At 47.9% G+C, this 27,025-nt stretch overlaps 1 protein-coding gene across 1 annotated transcript in view; it reads left to right on the plus strand.

The window, feature by feature from the left end:
- LOC311520132 (uncharacterized protein) overlaps window positions 1-13,445 on the plus strand; it is a 90,159-nt gene extending 76,714 nt beyond the window's left edge. Inside the window, exon 7 of the mRNA XM_084627380.1 lies at window positions 12,268-13,445. Within this exon, the coding sequence (XP_084483506.1) occupies window positions 12,268-12,426 (159 nt within the window). The 3' untranslated portion in view covers window positions 12,427-13,445. The remainder of the gene's footprint in view (window positions 1-12,267) is intronic.
- Window positions 13,446-27,025: the final 13,580 nt, after the last annotated feature.

Below are 27,025 nucleotides of genomic sequence, written 5' to 3' on the forward strand. Positions count from 1 at the left end.
TGCCCAGCACCTCTGATAATCAGACTGCTCCCCAGTTACATAACTGCGTAAATATATGTGCTCGGGTTTAGAAATCTGAACCATAACTTCACTGTGCCTCTGTTAAACCATTTTAGGGTTAAATGTTTGTAACATTGATATCCTTGAATTAAAGGCATTATGGAAATGCAAAGTATTATTCTGTAGCAATGAGAAAAGTAATACTGCAATATTAAATCAATTCCACTTTGTTCCTTTCTACTCAGAAAATTACAAGCCTGAGGTGGCTCTCACTGTGGTGTAAATTGGCAATAAATCTACTGAAGTCAGTGGAGTCACACTGACATAAAACCAGTGTGAGTTCAAAGACTGGCCCACATCTTGAACAAGCCTTTGAAGGTCTTGTTTTAATTGGGATTTGTGCTTTGTTCCCAGGAGTCCTGTCACCTTTTCCTTGCTGTTCTTCTATGCTTCAACAGGCTGTTTGGATTTTTTAGTTACTGAGGAAATTAGCTGTCTGCTATGGCTTATTGTTTAAATATGTCCTCTTCTATGGTGTGTGACAGGGTCAGGCCAGACGGCTACAGGAAAGTGATAGAAGGCAGATATATTAGCCCCAGGTTAAGTAGGTTCCTTTTCCCTGGGTAAGGTAACAGGGAAGGTTTTTTTTTTTTTTTGAAACAGAAAGGAAATTTATTTGTAACAGTTACAAAGAATACAAAAGGATAAAAAAAAACTTAGCAACAAAACAACGCAATCAAAAGGTATAACACAACAGCTTTCAGGAGGGAGAGGTGTTCAGGTTAGCCCAGGCCCAGAGCGGGGGGGCTTCCTCGACACTCGTGGTCTTCCACCCTCCTGAGTTACCTGGTGGCCTAGAGCGGGGGGGCTTCCTCGACACTCGTGGTCTTCCACCCTCTCGAGTTACCTAGTGCCGCGCCCAGGGTCACCGACCCTCCCTCTCCTGAGAGTGCCCGACAAGATGGGCACGGCTGCGGGGTGGGTGGTTGGGAGGGAGGGGGGTACACCCATGTATTATAGGACCCCTCCTAGAAAACAGTAATGATGGTATTCACAGCAACTAACGGCTGTGACTGGCGGCTCTCGCTCTTTCCCTCAATCAGAGGGTCAGACGGAGGGAACCGGACGGGGTCACCGAGCAGAGAACCCCGGACAGCGCCCACCGCTCCTCGAAGGTGTCAAGGGAGTCGGTGGACGCTGCCCAGAGGAACTCCGCCCGGATACGTGAATGTACTGAGAGTCGGAAAACGGCCTCACAATCGCAGGACGCCTCATGAGCCAACCTCCGCTCTCTGGTCTTATAAATGGCTGTTTTAGCCAAGGCTAGGAGGAGGCTAACCAGGAGATCCCGCGACTTGGTGGGGCCACGGATGGGGAGTGTATAGATAAAGAGGTGGGGAGAAAAATGAAGCCAAAAGCGCAAAAGAATATTTGTGAGGAGCCGAAAAAGAGGCTGCAATCTGGCACACTCTAAATAGACGTGCGCCAGGGTTTCCCTCACGTTGCAAAAAGGGCAAGTCTCCGGAAGGGAGGTAAAACGTGTCAAAAACACGCCCGTGCTCACAGCCCCGTGAAGGAGCCGCCAACTGATGTCCCCGACGGGCCTCGGGACCAAGGTGGAGTACAGGCTGGCCCACCGAGGTTGCTCACCCTCCAAAGGTGGTAAGAGATCTCGCCACTTTGTATCGGGGCGGGACACCAGGGTGCGGGCATGAAGGGTATGGAGCGTGAGTGTATATAAATATTTCCGTGATGCAACTTGAAAACCGACCGGTTGCAGTTCATGCAGCCGGCTCGCAGTGAAAGGATGAGGGGTGTGTTGGGATCGGCAGGGTAGGGGCCCGATGGAAAGGTCCGGCGGGCCTGGGGTAAGGGATGGGCGGGGCGCGCCCTCGCACAAGGCTCGGCTAACATAAGCCCGAGCGGCGGGGGTCAAAGCGGCCCCCACCTCCTGAAGCACGCGCCGGGGGGTGCGAAGGCTGGAGAGCCCCATGCGTCGAGCGAGCGTCAGGGGATCCAGCCAGTCCCCCCGGTCGTAGTCCAGGAGGTCCCCGACCCTCGTAACTCCCGCCAGGACCAACCTCTGGCGCACCGTGCGGGACTCCGCCGCCTGCACACAAAGTTGGGGGTTGTGTAGCAGGGGCTCCGTGAGGAGATCTGCCCCCACGATGGCCGCCACGGACCTGGTCGTTGAGAACAGTTTCCAGGCCCGGAGGAGGTCCTGGTAGAAATCCGGTAGCCCAGAGAGGTCTCGCGGAAAACCTCTCGGACAAAGATAAAAGAGCTGTCGGTCATATCGGAGCCCATGGAAGCGGCGTAAAAAGGCATGCGCCAATATGCTCCACGTCGAACTACCTGCACTATAAAGGAGCCTCTGCAGGGCCTGGAGGCGGAAAACGCGGACCTGAGTGTACAGACACTTCAGGCCCTGCCCTCCCTCCTTCAGGGGCAAGTGGAGAACTCCAACAGGGGCCCAGTGCAATCCTGACCAAAAGAACTCCAGAATCAATCTCCGGAGGTGGGACAGGAAACCCGGGGCCGGGGCTAGGGTGTTGAGCCGGTACCAGAGCGTGGACAGGACTAGTTGGTTAAGCACCAGTGCTCTCCCCCGAAGGGAGAGACATCGGAGTAGCCTCGTCCATTTCCTGATCCGCTCAATCACACCGCCTTCCAAATTTTGCCAGTTCTCCGGCGGAGAAGGGTGCGTGGCAGAAAGGTAAACGCCGAGATAGAGCAGAGGGCCGGCACTCCACCGGATGGTCTGAAGCGCGGGTGGGAGGGGGCTTACCTGCCGCCAGCCCCCCACCGCCAAGCCAGAGCTCTTGACCCAGTTGACTCGGGCGGAGGAGGCTGCCGAAAAGATGGCTTGGCATGCCTCCACTCGCGCCAAGTCGCCCGGGTCCTGGACCACGAGGAGGACGTCATCGGCGTACGCCGACAGGACCAGTCGCAGCTCCGGCTCCCGCAGCACCAACCCCGTCAACCTCCTGCGGAGGAGACAGAGGAAAGGCTCGATCGCCAGAGCGTACAGCTGGCCTGAGAGGGGACACCCCTGCCGCACCCCTCGCCCGAAGCTGACCGGTTCGGTCAGGGTCCAGTTGAGCCTAACCAGACACTCCGCGGAGGCGTACAGCACCCGGAGAAAACTCACAAACTGAGGTCCGAATCCAAACGCTCGCAGGGTGCTCAGGAGGTACCCATGATCCACCCTATCGAACGCCTTCTCTTGATCGAGAGACAGGAGGGCGAACGACAGACCGTCTCTCCGCCCGAGTTCCAAAAGGTCTCGGACTAAAAAGAGGTTGTCAAAAATGCTGCGACCCGGGACAGTATAGGTCTGGTCTGGGTGAATCACGTCCGCCATCACGGACCCTAGCCGCAGCGAGATTGCTTTCGCTACGATTTTGTAATCCGTGCTAAGGAGTGAGAGGGGACGCCAGTTTCGTAAATCGCGGAGGTCCCCCTTCTTCGGCAGCAAGGCGAGCACCGCTCGTCTGCACGAGAGAGGGAGGGCCCCGCTCTGCAAGGACTCAGCCCAGACAGTGACTAGGTCTGGGCCAAGGATGTCCCAGAACGCGCGGTAAAACTCCACGGTCAGCCCGTCCATGCCCGGAGATTTATTGGTGGGCATGCGACGGAGGGCGTCCGAGAACTCGGCCAGGGTGAGAGGCAGCTCTAGCCGGTCTCGGTCGCCCACGCTGACCGTGGGGAGTTCCTCCCAGAGCACCCCGCAAGCGCCAGGATCGGTCGGATCCGGGGAGAAAAGATTTGCGTAGAAGTCACGGGCCCTCCCACACATCTCCTCCGGATCCGTGAGGGGGGTGCCGTCTTCCGCTAGAAGGCAGGTGACGTGTTTTTTGGCCCCCCTCGTTTTCTCCAGGGCGTAGAAGAAGCGGGAGCCGCGATCCATCTCCTGAAGGAGGCGGATGCGGGACCGGACAAAGGCACCTCGGGCCCGGTGGTCCTCGAGGGCTCGAAATTCCTCCCGCTTCTCCCGGCACGCTCCGCAGAGGGACGGGTCCCCGGGGCTGGCGGCCAGGCGCCTCTCTAGCTCTAAGACCTCCCGTTCCAACTGCTCTATCGCCGCATTTCTCCGTCGGCTGGTGCCCCGAGTGTAGTTGCGGCAGAAGAGCTTGGCGCGCACCTTCCCTAAATCCCACCAGCGCCGCACCGAGGGAAAGGCACGCCACTGCTCCCGCCAGGCCAGCCAAAACTCCCGGAAGGACATCACAAAGCTCTCGTCCTCCAACAGGCTGTTGTTAAAATGCCAGTAGGCCGGCCCCGGTCCCTCTGCACGGAGGGAGACCGTGACGGCAACCAAATGATGGTCGGAAAAAGGGGCCGGCCGAATGGTGGAGGAGTGGGCCTGTGAAAGATGGAGACGGGATAGATAAATACGGTCTAACCGAGAGCGGTGCGACCGACGGGCCTCCACCCGAACGAAGGTAAACGTGGAAGTATCATCTGGGTGATGGTCACGCCAGACGTCCACTAGGGAGTGATAGTCGACTATGTCTCGAAGAATGGTCGCGGCGGCCGGGCTCGGCTCGGCCCCCGAGCGGTCCCGTTCCTCGAGGGTGGTGTTAAAGTCCCCTCCCAGGATCAGGCACTCGTGTGAATCCAGGGTGTCGAGAAATTCGGACACCTGCTGGTAAAATTGCGGCCGCTGTGAGCTCACTTGCGGGGCATAGATATTAACAAAATTGACCACAAGCCCCTCCAAACGAACTCGGAGGTGCAACAAGTGGCCCGGCACGGCCTCAGTGACTCCGAGCACCTCGGGCCGCAGGGTGGGGGAGAACAGGGTCGCCACTCCAGCTTGCCAAGCCGTGCAGTGGCTAAAGTATACCCCGTCCCCCCATTCCAGCCGCCACCTATCCTCGGCGGTTGGGTCCGTGTGGGTCTCCTGCAGGAAAACCACAGAGTACCTCCCCTCCCGAAGGTAGGAGAGCACCTGGGACCTGCGGAGAGCCATCCTACAGCCCCTGGTGTTCAGGGTTACAATGATGAGAGGTGTCATGCGGAGGGCTGGGGGGGTGGGGAGTTCTCAGGGGTGGGGGTACTCATGGCCCCCGGCGGGTCGCGTAGCAACCCGTGTCCCATCCCGTGAGTAAGTAACTCTTTCCGGAAGCTGCGGGCCCGCTCGTAGGCCGCGGCACCGCCCTTCCCTTGCCCTCTACCCTCCCTCATAAGGGCTCTCGCGGCCCGAAGGAGTCGATCAAAGTCCCCCCATTGCTGGAGAGCCAGCTGTGCCCTATCGCGGGCACCACGGCATCGTTTCAAGAACTCCCGTAATGCATGCTGCAGCTCATGGGGGGTGTAGGGTTACAACTCCCAGAGCAGTCCCTGGTGGGGCTTTTGATGCAGCTTCGTGGTCCGCTAAGGCGGGTAGGCAGGGTGCGGACCGCCGACGGGGTATCTGACAGGCTGGGGTTACTAACTCCATCTCGTGCCTTGGGGCGGACGGGGATGGCAGGGGGAAAGGTGCAACTCCTGGGGAGTCGCAACTAGAAAACATAAAGACTGCTCCCTGGGGGGAATCTGCAAAAGGCGGAAAAGAAATAACCCCAGGGGCGGCGGTAGCCTTGCAGGAGGAGGGAGACTGAACCGGAATAGGGGTGGGGGCAGGGGCAGAGGTAAGGCCCTGGGCTTCAGGAGGCGCACAGCGAAAAGAAGGCACCTCCCGAGCAGGGTCGGGGGTGAAGGGGCAAGGGAGGGGGCTCCGAGGAATGCCAGGTACTGGCTCCGGGGTGGTCGTGGCAGCCATGGCCCCAGGCGGTAAACCACTTTCCGTGGGGTGCTCACCTGGAAAGGCAGTCAGGGGGAAAGGGCATGGGGAGAGGGGGCCTGGGGTGAGATTGCCCAAATCGAGGCCGGCCGGCAGTAAATCATCCCCTCCCTGGGTGACCGGGGTCAAATCCAGGGCTTCAATCTCTGCGTACACAGAGGAGAGGCCGACTCCCACCACCCCAGGGGCCTCTCCGCTAGGGCCCGCCTCGGCGGTCACGTCGGGGTTCGTTGGGAGTTCAGGTGGTATCTGGTTAGAAGGGGCTTCCCCCGGGGCTTCGGAGGGGAGGGTCCCCCGCGGAGGGGGGATTCCACCCTCCAATGCTGGTCTATCTTCACCTCCCGACACCAGCGAATGGATCTCACTCGTGGCCGAGGCGGGAGGCTCAGGGTCGGTACCTCCCTTCCTGGTCTTCCGGGGGGCTTCCGCGTCAGATGAATGCAGCGGAGCTCGAGCCCTCCGCTTGCCTCGCTTCCCCTGGACTACAGTCCAGCCCTCCATGGCGTCGTCCGGGGGTGGAGTAGCAGGGGACGGAGCGGGGCGCGGAGGCAGAGGTTCAGGGGTTTGGGGGGGTAGCGGTAAGGCAGCATTAGGGGCGGGGGGTTCTCCTTGGGGCGAGCCCTCTCCTGCACCCGGTAAAAGCTCTGCCACACCCCCCTCCATAGGCTCTGCCGAGGTGGTTACGGCAAGAGTGGGACTCCCGTGGTCGCCCGGGCGTTGTTGGAGGGGTGCCTCTTGAGCCCGGACGGGGGCAGCGGTGGATCGGGTGGGAGGGGGGGTGGTGTCGGGTGCCGGGTGGCCAGGGGTGTCGGCAACAACAGGGCCGATATCCCGCCGGGTCTCGGGGGTCTCAGGTGCCCCTCTCCCCCGGGCCAAAGGGCAGTCCCTGCGGACATGCCCTGCCGAGCGGCAGAGGCAGCACCGGGCCTCTCCGGTGGAATAAAAGACCCTATAGCGGGCTCCCTGGTAGGGAACTAGGAAGGACCCCTCGAGCGCCTCTCCGTCACGCACCCCCGCCGGCAGTAAAATCTGCACTTGCCGGCGGAACGATAGGACGTGACGGAGGGCGGGGTCCTTGCAGCCTAACGGGAGTGGGCTAATAACAGAAACAAGCTTCCCCAGGGCAGAAAGAGCAGGTAACAGGGCAACATTAGGTAAAAAGGGAGGAACGGAGGTGAGGACAAAGCGAACGCCCAGATCTTCTAGCGGTTCCAGGGGGAGAAACACCCCCCCCACCACTAGGCCCTTCTCCACCGCCTCCTGGGCGGCAGTCTCCGAGGCCAGAAAGAGAACGACCTTCCCATACATCTTGGAGGCCGCCACAATGGCCATGGGTCCTACCACTTTCGCCAACGCCTGCACGTATGCCTCCACGTGGGGCGAGGCGGGTACTAGGAGGCAACGAACACCGTGCTTCCTGGTCAGGGCGGGAAGAGGGCCCCGACTACTAGTAATGGCAGCGGAGGCAGTGGGAGGGCGAGATGAGGAGGCGGCAGGTGAGGGGGGGCCTGTCGCCACCCGGGCATACGTCCTGGGGGCCGGGGGAGGGATGGTCGCAGAGCTGGTGGAGGGAACAGCTGGGAGGGGTGCCGCGATCGATGACGAGGCCACTGTGGTGGGGGCGGCCTCTGCCACGGAGGGTCCAGCGGCATTAGCGGGGCCCTTCCCTTTTGGCCCGCTTCGATTTTTCCGTCTAACTGGGGGGGGGTTCCTAGAATCTAGTGGGGCAGGAACCAGAGCAGCAGTAGTAATCGCCCCGGTGCCTCCCACTGCCGATGCCCCAGCGGGGGCGGTGGCAGGGGTTCTAACAATGGAGGCGGTGGGGAAATCTTGAGGGGTGGGCAGGAGGGTAGATGGGGAAGGGGCAACCAATTTCGGTGGAGGGGCCTTGCGTCCCTCCTTCTCTGCCATTGTAAGCAGGGAGAGACAGGGAAACACTGGGAGGGGGGGGGGGGGCAAAAATCGGGGTCCGGTAGTAGGGGTAGGCTATGGGGTAAACAATCCGGGGGGGTGGGGGGTGGGGGGAGGACAACCCACCACAAGTGTCCAAAGAGTCTCGCTTGGTTGGGTGTTATGCCTGGTCCAAAAGGCAAAGTCCAAAGCAAACAGCTGGATCCGAAGGCAGATGGCAGATTGCCAGCAGGGACGAAGCAGCGGGGGCCGTGATAGTTGTAATAGTGGTGGGGGGGGTTGGGGGCACCGATGGATCTGGGGGTAGCTCCCTGCTACACCCCTGTGCCGCCGCAGGCGCAGCTGAAATGCAGTCAACTCCCCCCCCCGAGGGTAGAAATTCAAAAGAAATCCCTCAGTCTTACGGCCTCTCTCCACGATGATTCATAGCTGCCCGGGAGTTCTCCGGCCTCTGGCGTCTGCTACAGCTGTTGGCTCTGTCCCAAGGCTCTCGGAAAAAGTCCAGGCAAAAAGCAAAACAGCTGGGTCTGGGGGGGTCCACTCCCCTCTCCGGACAGCAGGTTGGCAGTCCTCCCCCCCTCCTCCGGGGGTTTCAAGTAAGCAAGGAGCAAAGTCCAAAAGCAGGCATCGGGGGGGGGGGGGGGGTGCTGGCGACCGGCCAGCACACTGACGCAGCTCAAAAGAACGAAAAAAAACGAAACCAAAAAAACAAAGCGTCCGGCCCAAACGCGGGGGGGGAAACTAAGCAAAAGGAAAAGTGTGAAAAATCCGGGCCGGGGGGCTTTAGGAAAGAAAGGAAAGCAAATAGCTCAGGAGCGAGTGAAGAACGATTCCGGCTCCTTAACAGGGAAGGGTCCAGAACAATCAGGAACTTTCTGGAAACAATTAAGGCAGACAAGCTGATTAGAACACCTGCAGCCAGTCAAGAAGCTGCTAGACTCAATTAAGACAGACAGGCTAATCAGGGCACCTGGGTTTAAAAAAGAGCTCACTTCAGTTTGTGGTGGGCGTGCGAGGAGCTGGAAGCAAGAGGCGCAAGAAGCTGAGAGTGAAAAGGCATACTACTGGAAGACTGAGAAATAGAAGCATTATCAGACATCAGGAGGAAGGTCCTGTGGTGAGAGTAAAGAAGGTGTTTGGAGGAGGCCATGGGGAAATAGCCGGGGGAGTTGTAGCTGTCACGCAGCTGTTACAGGAGCCACTTTAGACAACTGCAATCCACAGGGCCCTGGGCTGGAACCCAGAGTAGAGAACGGGCCTGGGTTCCCCCCATCCCTCCATCCTCCCAGCTCCTGTCTTGATACCGGAGTTGACCTGGACTGTGGGTTCCACCATAGGGGAAGGTCTCTGGCCTGTTCCCCAATCCACTAGGTGGATCAGCAGAGACTGCGGGGATTGTTCTTCTTCCTTTTCCCCATCCTGGCCAGCGATGAGGCTAACTGAGTGAATGGGAGATTTGAGCCACGAAAGTGGCCAAACTGAGAGCTACCGTGAACCTCTGAGGCGAGCAAATCTGCCAATAAGCGCAGGACTCACCAAGGCAGAGGAGGGACTTTGTCACAGGTGCTAATCAACAAAACCTTATTTACTCAGAACACTGATACTAAGTTGTAATGAAATTTTCTGGCTAATAAGAAACTGGTGTGCAATACAGCAAAAAGGCAGTCCACTTTTTACATCAATGAGTTGATTGGCAGGAATGTTTGCAGAAACAATGAATTTTAAGCACATATTGGAGGTGTCAAGGTTCCTTCCCCACTCCGAACTCTAGGGTACAGATGTGGGGACCTGCATGAAAGACCCCCTAAGCTTATTCTTACCAGCTTAGGTTAAAAACTTCCCCAAGGTACAAACTTTGCCTTGTCCTTGAACCGTATGCTGCCACCACCAAGCGTTTTAAACAAAGAACACAGAAAGAGCCCACTTGGAGATGTCTTCCTCCAAAATATCCCCCCAAGCCCTACACCCACTTTCCTGGGGAAGGCTTGATAAGAATCCTCACCAATTTGCATAGGTGAACACAGACCCAAACCCTTGGATCTTAAGAACAATGAAAAATCAATCAGGTTCTTAGAAGAAGAATTTTAATTAAAGAAAAGGTAAAAGAATCACCTCGTAAAATCAGGATGGTAAATACCTTACAGGGTAATCAGATTCCAAACATAGAGAATCCCTCTAGGCAAAATCTTAAATTACAAAAAGACACAAAAACAGGAATATGCATTCCATCCAGCACAGCTTATTTTACCAGCCATTAAACAAAAGGAAATCTAACACATTTCTAGCTAGATTACTTACTAACTTAACAGGAGTTGTAAGGCTGCATTCCTGATCTGTTCCTGGCAAAAAGCATCACACAGACAGACAGAACCCTTTGTTTCCCCCCACTTCCAGATTGAAAAGTATCTTGTCCCCTCATTGGTCATTTTGGGTCAGGTGCTAGCAAGGTTACCTTAGCTTCTTAACCCTCTCCAGGTGAAAGGGTTTTGCCTCTGACCAGGGGGGATTTTATAGCACTGTATACAGAAAGGTGGTCACCCTTCCCTTTATATTTATGACAGGAGGCTATTTGTGGAAAGTGAATTTTGCATTCACAGTCGAGAACTAAAATGTCCACATATAATATTCACATGCCTTCAAGTTTTGTTAACAAACTCAAAACTCAGACCAAACTCATGAAAAGGTTTGCTAAGTTCATTGATCTTTCAAGAGAAACTGTGCTAATTATGATTTTGTATCAAAATAATGTGAAATTCTAGATATTGACAATATATATAGGTGAAACTTGGTGGTTTTGACTAAGTTCTGGATTTGAGATTTTTGGGTCAATTTGAAACAAACTCAAATGGTGTCAATCCACGTGGACTGAAATTGAAGAAAGTATTTGCCAGAATCTATGTGAAGCAAACTGCTGCATTTCATATAGATCCAGGGGGCCCAATCAACCACTTATTGAAATCCATGGAGCTACTCCCACGAATTGACCCAATGGGTTTTAGATCAGGTCCTAAGTCTTATCTTAGTGGGTTGTGTATAGGCTTGGAAAATTAGATTTTTTTTAAATGGTTTTGGCAGATAATATCAATGTTTGTTTTTAAGCATTTTTTTAGATTTGTATACATTTAAATTTTCACGCTTTGGGGAAATTATGCAGGGGTCACACAATAACTTAGTAACAACAGATGTTGAAATTCAAAAAGCTAAAGGGACTATCCACAGATTAAGTCTACTGGATGTAAGCATGGAAGAATTTGGTCCTCGCTGTCTAACATGTTATTTAAAGCACAGGGATCATTATACAGCTGTTAAATAATAAGCCATCATACTGTCAGATCCATTGCAGACTGCTATATTTGGGTAGCTTTCTATATTTGGGGGTATATAATAAATCACAGATTAATAGATCAATTTACCCGACATTTCTGGATGCTGCTGAAAGCAAATCTATTAGCCTTTATTGAAATTGGGTTCACTTCCATTTTTAATATCAATCTGAGATGAGCTGTTGTGTTCTAGTGCTCCACAAAGGTGGCAGGATAAAACTTCAAGAAAGCAGCTTTTGTCTTGTCCTCACTATGATATTGTTCCCTGGATAAGGGCAATAGAATACAGAAGCAGGCAGCTGTGCACTATACTTGCTTACATACTGTATTGGTATTAACAGTTTTGGTGTTATATATTCCCGCACACTTGTACAAAGAAAAATCAAAAGTGCTCCTAAGCACATTCACCTTGAGCTGTTCACATATAAATGCAAATCTTCTTTACATGCTATGTCCAAGCACTAACAGCAGAGCTGCTACCAAAAAGTTTGAAGATGTTTTGAGATTCGGAATAAAAATGGAACTCTTTCTTTACATCTTTGGAAATTCCAACCCTACAGTGGATGTAATAGTGATTAGAACCACTAGCGTGCACTGAAAAATCTTCTAAATTGTCCCCCTAACTTCCAGGACTTGTGTGACTTTTTCTAATTTTATCGAAAATGGAAGCAGCCGGCTGTCTGGTCAATAGAATCTTGCATTCTGTAGCTGAACTGTAAAATATGGGAAGTGTGTAATTGGTGCAGACGTCCAGCACAGTAGTACATAAGTGAACACAGTGGTAAGCTAACTCTGTGTAAATATGGTATCTGAGCTTGGGCAAAGATCTGCAGGGAAATGCAGTCATTTCATCTGAACAGCTTGCTCTTTGAAACCAGTCCAAAACATTTTCTAAGTCATTCCATTTGGGGTATATCTTGTGGCTTTTAAAACCAAACTTGCTTAGAGGCAGGGAGCCCTGCAGCAGTGACGGCATGGCTATAGGCATTCTGCCTGTGGAGAGATGTGGTAGGTAGAATACCCCTACAGGGTACACAGGGGAATACACTGCTTCCCTGGATGAAATGGTGCAGTGCACTAGTGCCAGTTATAGTCTATGACAACCCCCCCCACACACACACACAATTTTCCGTCACGGGTCGGAAGCACCAGGACTCTGGCTGTTCGCTGAGAGAAGACTGCTATAACCGCAACAGTGCTGGCAGGAGCAATGCGACTTTATTTTGTATCGATATTGCCCTACAGGTGGCAGCATCCCCGAAGAGTTACCTTACAGAGCTAAACCCACCCATGTTCCAGAGTTACATGAAAATCGGAAGAGGAAGCAACACTATAAGACAGACAAGGGAGAAATGCTATGAATGTGACTGTACTGTGCTGGATTCAGGAGTACAAGGAGGATAGAGAGCACAGGGAAATTTCTGTCCCATCAGACACCATGGTATTCCCAGCATGCCTTTCAATGTAGCGGCTCCTGAGTCTGGGGAGGCAAGAGAGATTGGGAGCACATTCGTTGTCTCACACACACAAGTGCCTTTCAAATGTAAAAGGATAAAGTTGCTTTGTGTTGGTTAAGCCAGGCAACCCTAAACTTAAGCCTGCCTGCCCTGAATGTGTAGTTGCTTTTTAAATGATGTCCCAAGTACATGTTCTTACCAAAGGATGTTAAAGTGTCGGGGTGGAAACAGTCAGGGGTTTTGCACAGCATTTGGGGACTGTTTGTGTAAGAGAAGCGGAATGGAAAGATTTCCATTGACTTGAATGGGCTTTGGATCAGTCCATATGTGCATATGGTCCCTTTTCAGCAAGGTACTTATGCACATGCATAACTTTAAATATGAGTAGTCCCATTGACTTTAAAGGGACTGCTTATGTGACTTACCATTAAGCATGTGCTTAGCTTTCGTGCTGAAATAGGGCTATGGTAAATAATTGTTTGACTAGGATAGGAAAAAGAGCCTCAGTTTGTGTGCATTCATTTCTGCCCAACCTATATCTCTGACCTTGTCTCTTATCTCATTTCTACTCTGTGATCCATGCAGGATGACCACCGAACACGTGCAGAACAAAATGCAGGTCTGAGGTCTAACAGTTTACCATTGGCCCCTTGGCCAAATTCGGTCACTGCTATTTTTAAAATTTAGTCACTGTTGTTGTTCACTGTAGAGCTTATGAGTTGAACCTTCTCTTGAATAAACTAAAGAGATGGAACCTGTTAAGTCTCTTGCTATAAGGGAGGGTATTCTAACCCCCAAATCATTCCTGTTGCTCTTTTGTGAACCCTTTCCAATGTGTGGACATCCATTTGGAAGTGTAATGAAATTGGATTTGGATTTGCCTTTTTGCAACCGGATCATCTGGTAATAATGGGTGATAGGATGCAAGCTTGGGATCAGCGTATGTATTCATGATATTGTGTTACTCACAGCATTTTGCTTTGCCATGTCAGTTAATAATTGAATTTCCAGATTAAAAAATGTAAAATGTAGCAAGCACTTGAAGTATGTTTTTGAAAACCTGTGGTAAAGTTAAGTCTTCATTCCTTGCCCCATCTTAAGATGCTTCTTAAAGTACGATCTAACCCTTAATCATGTATCTCATGACTACCACCTAGTAGATTAACTAAAATTGTCTTTCCTGTATGTGGTCACTTTAAAATGACATAGGATGATACAAATGTAAGGGGGCCCCTTACTGAAATTTAGTGGCGGGGGTTGGTTGGCCCTCTTCCAATATCAAAAGACAGGGGAAGAGCCGAAGACAAATCACGATCCTGAGACTGACCGTACACAGGGCCAATGGGGAGAGGACAATGCTCTAGGTCAGGTTGATTGACAGGGCAGGTAGGTCAATGAGGGAGTCAGGAATGCAGGGCTAAGCTATAGTAGGGAGCTGCGGGGCCGGGGCCAGGGCCAGGATAGTGGACGCCGGCTGTGACACAAGTAACACTACAGCCGAGCACAGTGAATGGCTGGGGAGAATGAGGTGAGGACCCTGGGCAGAGAGGACTCAGTGCAGGGAGACGTCGCCAGACAAGAGGGCCTTGGAGGCTTATTTTTAAGTCATATAGAACTACTGTTTGTGGTCTTCCCAGTGCCCAGGGTGGGGTCCCTTGTTTCCTTCAACCTTTTCCATTTTTTGTCCTTATTTTTCTTACAGTCACTGTTTAAAACATTGTATTTGGTTTGAACTTAACGTAGTGATTAGGGGGTCAGGGAAGTGGCCGGTGTGCAGAGAGTACCCCAGAGTGGGGACACCCTAGTTCCTGTCCTAATTGACCACGATGAGACTGGGGGGTGAGGTTTCCCAAGAATCCTAAGCCCAGCCTTGTCAGGGTTATGAGGAGAGTGGAAGGGGAGTCCTCAAGGTGAGGCAGGCATCCAGCTAACGGGAGTTGGAGCGAGTCCGCTCATTCGCTATCCAATTCCACTGGGGTAGTGCAGAAGCCAGGAAAGTTCCCAACAGTGGGATCATTCATCCACTTACACAAGCACTGTATGTATTCATAGGTGCCAGCCCCTTGAAATGAGAACCAGCTGAAGTTCATCTCAGAGGCTCAGAAATTGCATCAGGAAAGGCAGGTTTGGTTTGGCTGAACCTAAAACCCCACAGGATTCGGGGGCCTGGGGTCTTCAGCAGTGGCGGTGCTTCTGCTCCAGGTCTTTGGGGCACTTCACCGAAGACATGGAGCGGAAGGTCCCCTGCTGCCGAATTGCCGCCGAAGACCCAGAGCGGAAGAAGCAGTGGCAGGTCCTTCACTCCGTGTGTGTGTTCGGCAGCACTGAAGGACCACGCACCGTGGAAGTGCTACCGAAAACTCTCGTGAGGGCCCCTGCGGGGCCTGGGGCGAATTGCTCCTCTTGCCACCCCCCCCCCCGGGCGGCCCTGCCTAAAATGCATTCTCCATTTTACTCCAACAGCCGCCTTGAAATGGTAGGATGCCCCTGTAGGCCTCCTCTTGCCAGTAGGAGGAAGAGGAGGAGATGGCGGCCGTGTGGGAGAAGAAGGAAGAGACCTAGGTTAGCAAGGAAGAGAAAGAAGTAAAGAGAATCTGACTGAATGTATTTAATTTGTTTGTTCTAGCTATGGACACAGCGAGAGAGAGGTATTAGATAATTTTGCAGAAAGATCTCACTAAACCCAGGAAATTAGCTTGGCAATTTCTTGGCTAAAAAAATAGTTTCTATCTAATTTGTTTAATTTCCCACGTGCTCTACTGATTTTTAATTAGAATTTTAAACTTTTGAATTGTAAGCAGGTGAACTTCCAAAACCCTTTTTTACTTATTCATTCTTTCTTCCCTCTGCCTAGCAATCATTACTCACAGTGTATATTCCTCCAGCAAAAACAGATAACTTCCCATTCTCATACCTAGGGACTTCTGAAAAGTCACTGAATCAACACCATCAAGGCAATCTTTCCAAGATTCAGGAACCATTCTACCAAAGGAGCAATGGTCAAACCCATCATTAAACCTGAAACTGCATTGCTTTTTTCTGACCGGCCTAATTATTTTCATCATACTCAGAACCTACTAAAATGTCAACATGACGAAACCTATTGTTTAAAAAAAAAAAAAAAAAAAAGTTGAGACTAAATAGGAAAGCTTGGGATAAGTTTGGGCTAAGGGTAGGTGACAGCGAGATGACTCGCCGCTCTGGCTACCCCGGGAAGCATCACAGTGGACTTGTAGAATTCCATTGTTGTTTATTGATGGTTTCCCAGCACATTCAGTAGCATCTATTTATTCTCAAGCCATGTTTTATTAACAATTTTGTAGCTGCACCAATTATGACAAATGCATAATCAGATCGTCCTTAGACTAATCTTAACCCTGGAAAACTAGATCATCTTAATAAGGAAACTGAGGAAGACAGTTTGCAAACAAAAGCAAAAGTCACAGCAAGAATTGCAGTGAGCTGATTTATTGGTCATCAGCTTCTGTTGAAGGGGAAGGGCTTGGATTTTGGCAAGTTGTCCAGGTCTTACATCTGTTTTGTTCTGTGATGAGGTGGCAGCTCATTCATAAGCTGCAGGAAATGGAAGAAAGGATGTTATTGACCACTTCAGAACATCACACTAGTGTAATGGTAATGGGGTCTGCCTGGGAAGAAAAGTGAGAAAGGTACAAATACAGTGCAACCAGAAGAAATGTGGCAGAATTCCTGCTCAGGTTCATTGGGACAAATTGCTCTTGTTCACCACATGAAACACACACACCTTTCTCTCCCCCCTGCAGTTTTAAATAACTTCAGACAATAATGTGAAATACCAAATTACCGTCTCCTGAATCTCCTTCTCATGGCTCTCCTCCTGCAAGGCCTTGCTCTCCTTCAAGGCCTCCTTCACCTGCATGTGCTGAGGTAGCATATGTATCTGACCATTGTCTCTCTTCTGGTTCTCAGCCTCAAGTAGAGCCTGTTAGCCTTTTACAGTGGTTGATGTTTTACTGCCTGAGCTAGTGAAAATAAGCACAACTGGTCTTTAAGAAGGGCTTGTTGCCAGCACCCAGTGCCGAGAGGCAAAACAACAGCAGGGGTTGGTTCGCTACCCGGTGTGCTTCACCCAATAATCACAATGGGGTGGAGAAGCAGAAAAGTTTATTTGCAGCTGCAAAAAGGTACAGGGAGAATAAAATCTCAAATCCTGCACCCAGAGCAGGACGTTACACAGGCTTTTATACATCCTTTCTTCAGCATACTTATCCAATAGCAAGCTGCCCTAAGTATCCATATAGCCAGCCAATCCAGTTCCCAGCTAGTTCCCTTGTTTTTTGTATCATTTATTAAACTATACATAAAGCTGCTTTATTCAGCATTGTTCTTCCATATCTGCCCTGTTTGGCCTTGCTTAGTTTCAGGCAGTCTGACTCTGCAACATATTGTTGCAGATTCTCAGCATAACTGCTGTGAGTGCCTCCAGGCGGGGGGGCCAAGGACACTTGGGCCTAGTATGCAGAGCTGCTGCGAGTGCCTCCAGGCAGGCTGGGGGGGCCAAGGACACTTGGGCCTAGTGTGAGGGGGCTTCATCGACACTCGTGGTCTTCCATCCCCTCGAGTTACCTAGTGGCCATGCACCAGTGTCCCCAACAGGCTTAATTATTGCTACGCATTATTCTGTATGGATATAAAGCCTGAAAGGAAAGAAGTATAAAGTAGATGAAGGTGGCGAGTAGCCGAGAAACTTCTGGGAAAATAGATAGCTGGGGAAGTGAGGAGATGTGTAAGGCCAGGTGACGCTTAGCTGACTTCAGTCTGATATCACAATCCTATTGTGTTCGTCTGTCTCCTTTGGCTTTCCATGCCAATTATTAACAGGAAATTGCTTGCCTTTAAAAGAGTTTCCATTTATTAAGTTCGTGCCTTCTTGAGGAAGCATCCGGCTGTGCAACAATTGAGACTTCATTCTGTACATTATCCTTGGGTAGAAGGCTTAATTTTGAAAATGCTTGAATGGTTTTATTTAAACCATGGGTCTATTCTGGGTATGCAACTTTAACGGAACTTATTCAGTGCCCGTAAGTTTTCTGCATATAGAAAGTGACCAAGTGATTCATCATAGTTTGTAAGGATCTTATTGTTATTATTTATTATTTATTTTATTTTTAGCTTTTGAAACTTTATTTTGGACATTCAAAACAGCCTGGATGTGGGCCAGAAAAATAATCTTCTTTCTTCTGTGCTGTCATCTTCTCCCTCCTTTCTACCTTCCAGCACTTCTTATCTCCTGCACTGCTTCCTGCTCCAGCTGCATCTCCATCTTGACTTTCATCAAGCTGCATCTCCAGCTTGGCTTCCAAGCTCTCACCAGTTGGAGCACTACCGCCATTTACCTCGTGGTAGAGATAGGCAACCTGTCTTTGGTGGGATTTCCTGGGCTTGTGAGATGAACTAGCAGCTCTGGCATTTATCTAAAAAGGCTGATAAATGTGGCAGGCAATGCAATGTCACACACTAGTGATAAGCAGTAATGGGTTTTTAGTGCTATCCATATGGAATTAAAAGCTCCGTTTTTTTCCTTGTATGCCCATCACATGCCACTTTGAATAGGTGTGTACATTGGTTTATTACGTTTGTGAAGTGATTTGGACAGAAGTCTACATGGTGCCATAAAACAGCATTGAAATTATTAATGGAACTTGAAACAATATGATATAATTGTAAGGCCTCTTTGGGGGATTGCAGAGAAAAGAGAATTACCCCACCCTGTAGTTCTCTAAGACTAAATGATCATGCTTTCATGTAGTGGAGTCACTTGCATTTCCTCTCTACTTTGGTATCAACCCTGTGTTATCTTTTCCCCCGTGCTCCTATTAATCTTGGGAATGCACTTTTCTATAGTGGTGTCGTGAGGTGGCCCGGCAGAGGGATAAGTGCTATCCACAGAATGTCCAGCGCCACTCCTCGCATCATCTAAATGATCCTATATGTCACCCCCCACTGTAGTATGTGAGCATCTGAACTTTCTGAACACGGTCCATGGACAACAATTGTCATCTTAAGAAAACAATCTGATTCCAGGCAGAGCCAAAGATTAAATTTATACATTGCATCACAATGTGTTGATTTACTGTGACATCATATAATGAATGTTCCATGGATGCTCACAGGAATGGTTTGGGTTGTCCATCTCAACATCTCAACTACTGGTAAGTCTCAGAAGGCTGATTTCCCTTCATAGAACTAGCCCCAAAGAAGAGCCCCTTTCATTTTCAGCCCATCCTGAGAACTGAACCTGAGCTGTACCGGAAATTTAGGCTAGGGTGTGTTTCAAAATGCCAAATGCAATGAAACCACAGGGGGATTTTATGGCAGAACAGATTGGAACAGCAGGAGTAATATTTCTATCTCTTCTGAAGTGCCCAAGGATTCTCGATGATCAGACGTGTTCAGGATCTCTGTTCACGTACTACATCACTTACATAAAAGCACTTTGAATATTGCACATTTTCCTCAAATGCCATATAGGGATAATCGTGTCAGCATTTACTCTGTGTTACCAACACATTTCCGACAGCATATTGTTATTTATTGAGGGTAAACAGTCATCTGCAATAGGAACAGAAGTATTGTTATGCCTGATAAGTTGAGTATCCTGTCTTTGACAGTGGCCATTATCAGTTGTTTTAGAGAAAGAGGCAAGAAACGCTTTAAAATAGGCAATTGATACTTAAAATCAATGGGAGCTTTCCTGTTTTCAGTGGAAGCAGGACCAGGACCTTGTGGTGTGACATGCCCAAAGTTAAACTTTTTTCCAACCTTCCCAGTCACAGGTTAACCTTTGTTTTGAAGCATGAAGGCTTATATCCTTTCTAATTGTGACGATGTTGGAAATCCTCTTCATTAACTTCTGAATTCCAGTTTGATTTTATGAACTCTGAGTGTTTTATGACCACATGGTTGTCTTGTACTGCAATATTGCATCCTACCTCTTGGATGGAGGAGAATGGGAACGTCATCTGGGTGTCTGTCCTGAATGAGTCTGTTGTTAAGGATCATCAACAATGGAATAGCCTGCTCTATCAGAACAATGGGGTAACTGTAACCTAGGCAATACCAGTTTTCTCCAGCTTGTTTGCAGGGAGTGGGAGTTGGAGTAGTGGAATTTCCCCAGCTGGACAAGAGAACATACAGAGGTGTTAGAACTGGCCTTTAAAAACTGAGAGGTTCAGAGGACAACAAAATAGGAGCTTTTGGCAGGACTGAGAGGAAACTCCATGGCCCGGAAAAGAAACCTGAGAGGGAGAAGGGTGGTCCAGAAGAGGGGACCTTGGGCGCAGGAAGTATACTGACCAAATCCCAAGAAATGCTTAAGCCTGGTGAGGAAACTTAGCCTTGGTCTACACTTAAAAGTTAAGCCAACATAGCAACGTCAGTCAGGAGTGTGAAAAAACCCACACCTATGGTGACCTAATCCCCGGTGTAGAGGCAGCTATGTTGGCAGAAGAATGCTTCCATTGATGTAGCTAACTTTGTTCTAGGCGGTGGTGTTCCTACACCAATGGAAAAACCCCTTCTGTTGGTGTAGGTGGCCTTTTCACTACAACATTATGCTGGCATAGCTGCACAAACATAGCTATGCTGGTCCAGTCTCCATAGCGTAGAAACAGCCCTTGGCAGGACTGAGAGGAAACTCCATGGCCTGGAAAAGAAACCTGAGAGGGAGAAGGGCAGTCCAGAAGAGGGGACCTTGGGCGCATACGTGCGTTTATTTTTTATGGATCTGTATATCTCGTGTGTTGTCTAAAAGTAAAGAGTGACTGGTTTAGAGCTCCTTTGGCAAAGTCTGTGTGTTCTTCCTTCAACTATCATGTGTCTCTGGAGCATTAAACTATAATCCAGAGTACCCACAAGACTTGAAGCTGCACTTAAACTACTGGGGAGTCTTGGGGGGTTCAGAACTGCTCTCAGGGGGCTAGAGCAGCTGGACTGCAGGACCCCACCTCCAAAGATGGGTGCCAATCTGAGAGTATATGTTCAGGGACTTAGCCTAGAGGCCAAAGAAAAACAGTGCCTGGAGACTACCCAGACCAAGAAGAGCTTAGAAGTGCCTGGGTCCAGTGCTTGGATCTAATACGCCTGCCTGGTGACTGTCTGACCAGGAGATTTTGACCAGGTCTGTGACATCAATCTTTTAGTACAAATGACCACTCTTTTTCTGAATCTTGGAAAGCTCTTGATGTCAATGATATCTCAGAGCAGTGAGTGCCACAAGCTTATTGAAGGGGGGGAAATTCGTATGATAGTTTTAAATGTGCTTCCTTTCACTTTTATTGAATGTCCTCTTGTTCTTGTGTTATGAGAGGGTAAATGAAAGGGCCTGATAAATTTTCTGAATTCAACCTATTGTTTTGTATATTTTATCACAGTCCAGTCTTGTCATTTGATCGCTGGAGACAGTCCCAAATGTTCAGTCTTTCAGAAGTCTCTCCACACACCTCTATTCATTTTCTTCCCCATCTCTGAACCCCTTTGATTTCTGATAAATCTTTTCTGAGACATAGTAGGTGACCAGAACTAAACACAGTATTCAAGGTGAGTGAATGCCCTTTACTTAAATAATGACTTAATATTTTCAGCATTTTTTGTCTTTCCCTATTTTGTTTACTTTTTTGACTGCAGAGGCATGTTGAGCAGAATTTTTCATTGAACTGGTCACAATGACACAAAGGTCTTTTTCTTGAATGATTGTAGGTCAACCACTTTTCCAGATCATTAATACATATTAAAGAACACCAGCTAAGACACAGAACCTGGTAGCAGCCCACTGTAAACCTTTCCCCATGACAAAAAATGATGACTTATCCCTAAACTATTTTCTGTCTCTGCACCAGTTCCTGATTCATTGAACCATATATAACATGATGAATCACAGAGAAGGCTGAAGTTTTAATGCCTTTTTTTACTGTAGTCTTCACTAAAAAAGTTAATTGTGACCTGATGGTTAACACGCTATTCACAGTAAGGGAGAAGGCTCTTGGGCCTGAAGAGGGACAGAACAGATTAAAGACTACTTTGGCCATGTGTACCAATGCAGCTGCACTCCTACAGCATGTCTGGTGAAGACGCTCTATGCTGATGGGAGAGAGCTCTCCCGTGGGCATAAGAAAACCGCCTCCTCAAGCAGCAGAAGCTATGTTGGCCGGAAAAATTCTCCTGCTGACATAGCGCTGTGCACACAAGCACTTTTGTTGATGTAACTTAGGTTGCTCAGGGGGATGGAATAGTCACACCCCTGAGTGACATAAGTTTTGCTAACGTAGGCTGTAGTGTAGACATAGCCTTAGATAAATTAGATGTATTCAAGTCCGCATGGCCTGATGAAATTCACTCTAGAGTACTTAAGGACCTTGTTGAAGCAATTTCTGAACAATTAGCAATTCTCTTCAAGAACTCCTGGAGGATGGGTGAGATCCCAGAGGACTGGAGAAAGGTATTATGTTTGCCCATCTTCAAAAAGTGTTGGGGGGGCTAACTGGTCTGTAATTCCCTGGATCTTCCTACTTTGATCCCAGAAAGATACTTAAGCAAATTATTTAACAACTAATTTGTTCAGACCTGGAGGTTAATACTAATATAAGTAAAAACCAACCAAGAACAGATTGGTTTGGCATGATTTAATTTCCTTCCTTTGGCCCAGTTGATGGGGGGAGCAACAGATATGCTATCTCTACTTTAGTAAGGCTTTTGATGCTGTCCAACATGGCATTCTGATAAGCAAACTTGGGAAATATGGCTCTAAATGAAATTAGTATAAGGTGGGTGCACAACTGGTTGAAAGACCAGCCTAAAGAAGAGAAGGCTGAGGGGGGGTCATAACAATCATTAAATATGTTAAGGGCTGTTATAAAGAGGGTGGTGATTAATTGTTCATTGTGTCCACTGAAGGTAGGACAAGAAGCTATCATCTTATCTTGCAGCAAGGGAGATTTGGGTTAGAATATTAGGAAAAACTTTTTTCATTATAAGTATAATTAAACTACTGGAACAAGTTACCTAAGGAGGTTATGGGAAAGGTTTTTAAGAACAGGTTAGACAAACACCGCTCAGGGACGGTGTAGATTTACTCGGTCTTGCTTCTCTGGTAGTGGTGGGGCCTCTTGAAATCCCTTCCAGCCCTGTATGTCTCGGATTTTATAACGGTATTTTGCCTCTCATACCTCATGACCACACTTTTCAGCCTCTGTCCCAATGCTAGCTTCATCATTCAGCGTTACAATTTCAAAGCGTATTTCAAACTACGCTATCCGATAGCTTAAATATTTACATGACACAATATGATAGATCGTTACAGAGATGATATTTCAAAGTTTATTGACAGGTGCAATTGTTGCAAGCTCTGGGAAACTTGGAAAAGCCATTACATTGTGTTTTGATGGGGGGAGGCGGTTGTTTGGTTTCTTACTGGCTGTTCAATCTTCATGGAGCACAAATTATAGATTTGAATGCTGACTATAAATTTAAGACCATATGAGAACAGGAAGATATCTGAATTTAAACTATTCTCCTCTGAGATCAACCTTTATTACGTATAGATAAAAGAAGAGCATAACCCTCTATGAATTTGTGCTGAGGAACTGCAGACTCATCTATTTTGTCCAATTTGTGTTAGAAATAAGATGGATTAGCTAAAAGTCCTATGCGGTTCTATTTGAGCTCTTATCCCTTACCCATCATGCCATCTAAGAAACAAATAGAGCATCAAAGGTGGCAGTGACCTTGCAGATCAGTTCACAGAAGGTGTTCCCACTGGAAGAATAGTGGGGAAGGAAAGCAAAGATTGTTGCGGGAGAAGCGGATACAATGGTGGTTGAGGCTGGTATTACTGGCAGATCGGAGGGCTTTGGGACTGTGTACTATAAGACAGCCATAATTAGGGAGGAAGGGCAGAGCTGTGAATGGCCTTGAAGGTGGGGACAAGAAGCTTAAATTTTTAGTAGAAAAAAAGCAGGAGCCAAAAGGAGAGCGTTCTCTATATTTGTGTCTCCATGAGTAAATAGTGTTAAGGGGCTTACTCTGAGCAAATTACATTCATTCCCATTTTAATTAAGAAACTTCACTGTACATAGTCAGCCCGTCATCTCTGTGTGCTGAGATTCCTTCCTGCAATAAACCTGTCATAGTTTCAACTGATAAAGTGTCATTTGATTCCTGTCCTAAACAGTTCAGTGGTGTTGCTGTATAATTATATACTTCACCCTGCAGTGTGAATGCTCCTTACTGATCGTTATTTTATTAGCTGGCTGCAACAGAAGAATAAAGCATGGGCAACTGAGACAAGAAGGCAGTATGGAAGAAGGGGAGCAGAAAGGAATGAGAAGTGTGAGAGCAGAAAGGAATGAGAAGTGTGAGAGCAACCCTGATTAGGCCCATCCTAGGTGTGGCTGCTACCTAGTGAGTTAGTATACAAATAAATTGTGGGTTATTAGGGATCCCTAATAAAATTTCAGTTTCATGACCACCTACAGTAATTTTTCAGCAACAAAAGGGACCCTTGTAACAGCCATTCGGTGTGTACATTGTATTATGTTCCTAGTGCCTGACCCTTTAAATCAATAGACCATCTGCAGCACATTTCACAAGTTCAGCAGTACCATCAGAGAAGACAAGTTGGCTTAGTTCAGCCAAGAGATCATGACTCCTGTGGATTTTTGAAACTGAAACTCAAGGGAACATGACAAGATGCAGAAGCTGCCACGGCTGTGGAGGCAGGCAGAGAACTCATCTTTGTAGTTGGAATAGGAGGAGGCACAATGGGGTGATTTTGACTGTCTCATGGTCAACTTTGCATTACATAGTTGGTGGATTCTAGATGTAAAGGGGCCACACAGCTTTATTCACAGCAGCACTAACAGGTGTGTCCCTTATATAAGGGCTAAGTATTAGCAATCACTAGAGCTAGGCAAATCATTCCTAGTGATTAATTGCCGATATTTTTACAGGCAGGAGTATATATTACACACCAAAATAATTCATATTTAATGGGTAGAAAAATACACATGGCTTGATTTTTACCTTTCTTCATTTTCAGTGGTTTCATTGCAGCACTTGCTGTTTCTCCTATTACTTCTGGTAGGAGGAACGCTCTGCCTGCCCCTGCCACAACAGCATCTGAATCTTGTGGCATTAGTTTTTTCAAGATTCCAGAAGAAGAGAACATTACCTCATGGCTGGTGTATTTTTATCACGTTCATAGTGATTAGTCTTCTCTGTAAATTAAACTGTCCCAAACTTTTCTGAATGAAAAGAGATAAGATAGGGATGAGGCTGTTTAATTAACAGCGAAGACAAAAAAGTGAGAGAAAATTATGAATTGGAAGACAGACTGGGAACTTCTATTTAGTTTTTATCCTAACACAAAGTGAAATTGACATTCAATGAATTTAAAAGGCAATGTACTTTAAATTCTAAAAAGCAAATGCTTTACACATACAAGAACATTGGTAAAATTTTCCAAAGCACCCAAATGACTTAGGAGCCTACATCCCATTTTCAAATGTGATTTAGGTATTTGGGAACCTAGGTTTCACTGAAAGAAATGGGACATAGGAGCCTAAGGGTCAGATTTTTAGAGGGATTTAGGTGCCCAAAGATATGCTAAAGTCAAGTCACTTTTGAAGTGGGAATTTCCTAACATTTAGGTGCACTTGAAAATTTTACCCCCTATCTTTTCCAACCCTCACCCCACTCCAGTTTTGTTTCCAGTCATTATTCACACAGGTCTCTGTACCCGCCTTCTATTTCTAGTTCATAGTTGTTAGATAGGTTGACTATAGCTGAACACAGTATTTCAGGTGAAAGAATTTCATTGATTTACAAAGGCATTATGTTTTCCAGCTCATCCCTTAGGCCACCTTAAAAAAAATTTGCACATGCCACTGGAGCTCTTCAGTCTCTTCCATTCTTGACTAACCCCAAAAAGTGTTATGTGCAAATTTTCCCACTCTACTGTTCACTCATCTTTTCCAGATCAACATATTAAACACTACTCCTGCCATGATGAAAATTGGCCATTAATTTTAGTCTGTTTTTCGTCTCTTAGCCCATGTCTTCATCAATGATAGTAGGCCGTTTTCCCCATGACTATTCCCTTTGACCCCTATATTTCAAAACCTGTCCATAAAACAATAATCCAATAACTGGATAACACAGAAATGAAGTTTCACAAATTTATTGACAGGTGGCGTTGTTCAAACTGTAGCAGGCTGCTTGCATCTTGGGAGGTCATTGCGAGGATTTTGATGGAAGGATTTTTTTTTATGCCATTTTGATGAGCAGAAGTTGAAAACAATGATCGATGACTTTCAAATTTATGAGTACAGAAGAACAGGAAGCCATCTGGAGTTTAATAGCTCATCCTCCTCCTCCTTGTCCTTCTCCTCCTCCTACTGCTTCTCCTCCTCGATCGACCTCTGCGACCTAGAGATAAGTATAACTGGCTGTTACTTCATGTGTCCAGTTCTTGTTAAAGAAATGCAATGTCATTTTTTTCTGATTTGTCTTAGAAATAAATGATATATTACAAGAATGTAGTGAATTTATGAATATATAAATGAAATATATTTATACATGAGACATTTTTATTATTAAAGCCTTTACCTCTCCTTCTTCTACCGTATTTCTTCCTTCTACTCCTTCTATATCCTCCTCCACGACCTCCCCTTTGTCGCCTCCAGCGACAATTCCTGCTTTTGCTCCTGCTGCGTTTGTATCTTGCCATTGCTTGTTCAGGTTTTGGCTTGCAAGCTCTTGGCAGCTGGAGCAGCACTTCTGATTTGAGGCAACCAACCTGTCTTTGGTGGTGTGTTTCTGAGCTTGTGAGCTGAACTGGCAGCACTGGGTGCAAATTAAGCGACTGCTAATTGTGACATAGGATAACAACATGTGTTTCACCAGTGATGAGCTACACTGGAGTTGGCCTTATATGGCTATTAATTTTACTGTATGTCAAAATGTCTATAAAAGGTAAAAACTAAAAGTTTTGATAACAATGCCAATACTGAGAGCAGAGATTAGTCTTGGCCAGTTATAATGGACAGACAGAGACTTAGATTCCCCTTTGAATTTGATGATAAGGGAATATAAACTGCTGTAACTTACACCTTTCTCCATCCCTCTCTATATGCAATTGTATCAATTTAGATTTATAGTCATGTAATGACATGTAAATAAAAGACACCTAAACAAAACCAAGGAGGACACTGGCTCTCTTTCATGATGGTATCTGGAATGCTGCTGATAAGTAACCCCCATCCACTCAGTAATTTGCAATTAAAGTCACCGGGAGCAGCAAACATTGGCCGTGGTGAGCAGATCCACCTCAAGGAACTGTTTTGAGAACAAGAAGTGGATGTGTGCTCAGGAAGTTGTGAAATTAGTAGATAGTGGTGATTAAGAAACAAAATAATCCTCTCCTTTGTCATGGGATCAGGCAACTTCTCCATCTTAGACATCTCTGTCGTGTGCTTCATTAAGTGGCTATATTTGTGTGTCATGGTGGTGAT

Source organism: Lepidochelys olivacea (assembly GCF_965140295.1).
Source record: "Lepidochelys olivacea isolate rLepOli2 genome assembly, chromosome: 4".
Taxonomy (NCBI): Eukaryota; Metazoa; Chordata; order Testudines; family Cheloniidae; genus Lepidochelys; species Lepidochelys olivacea.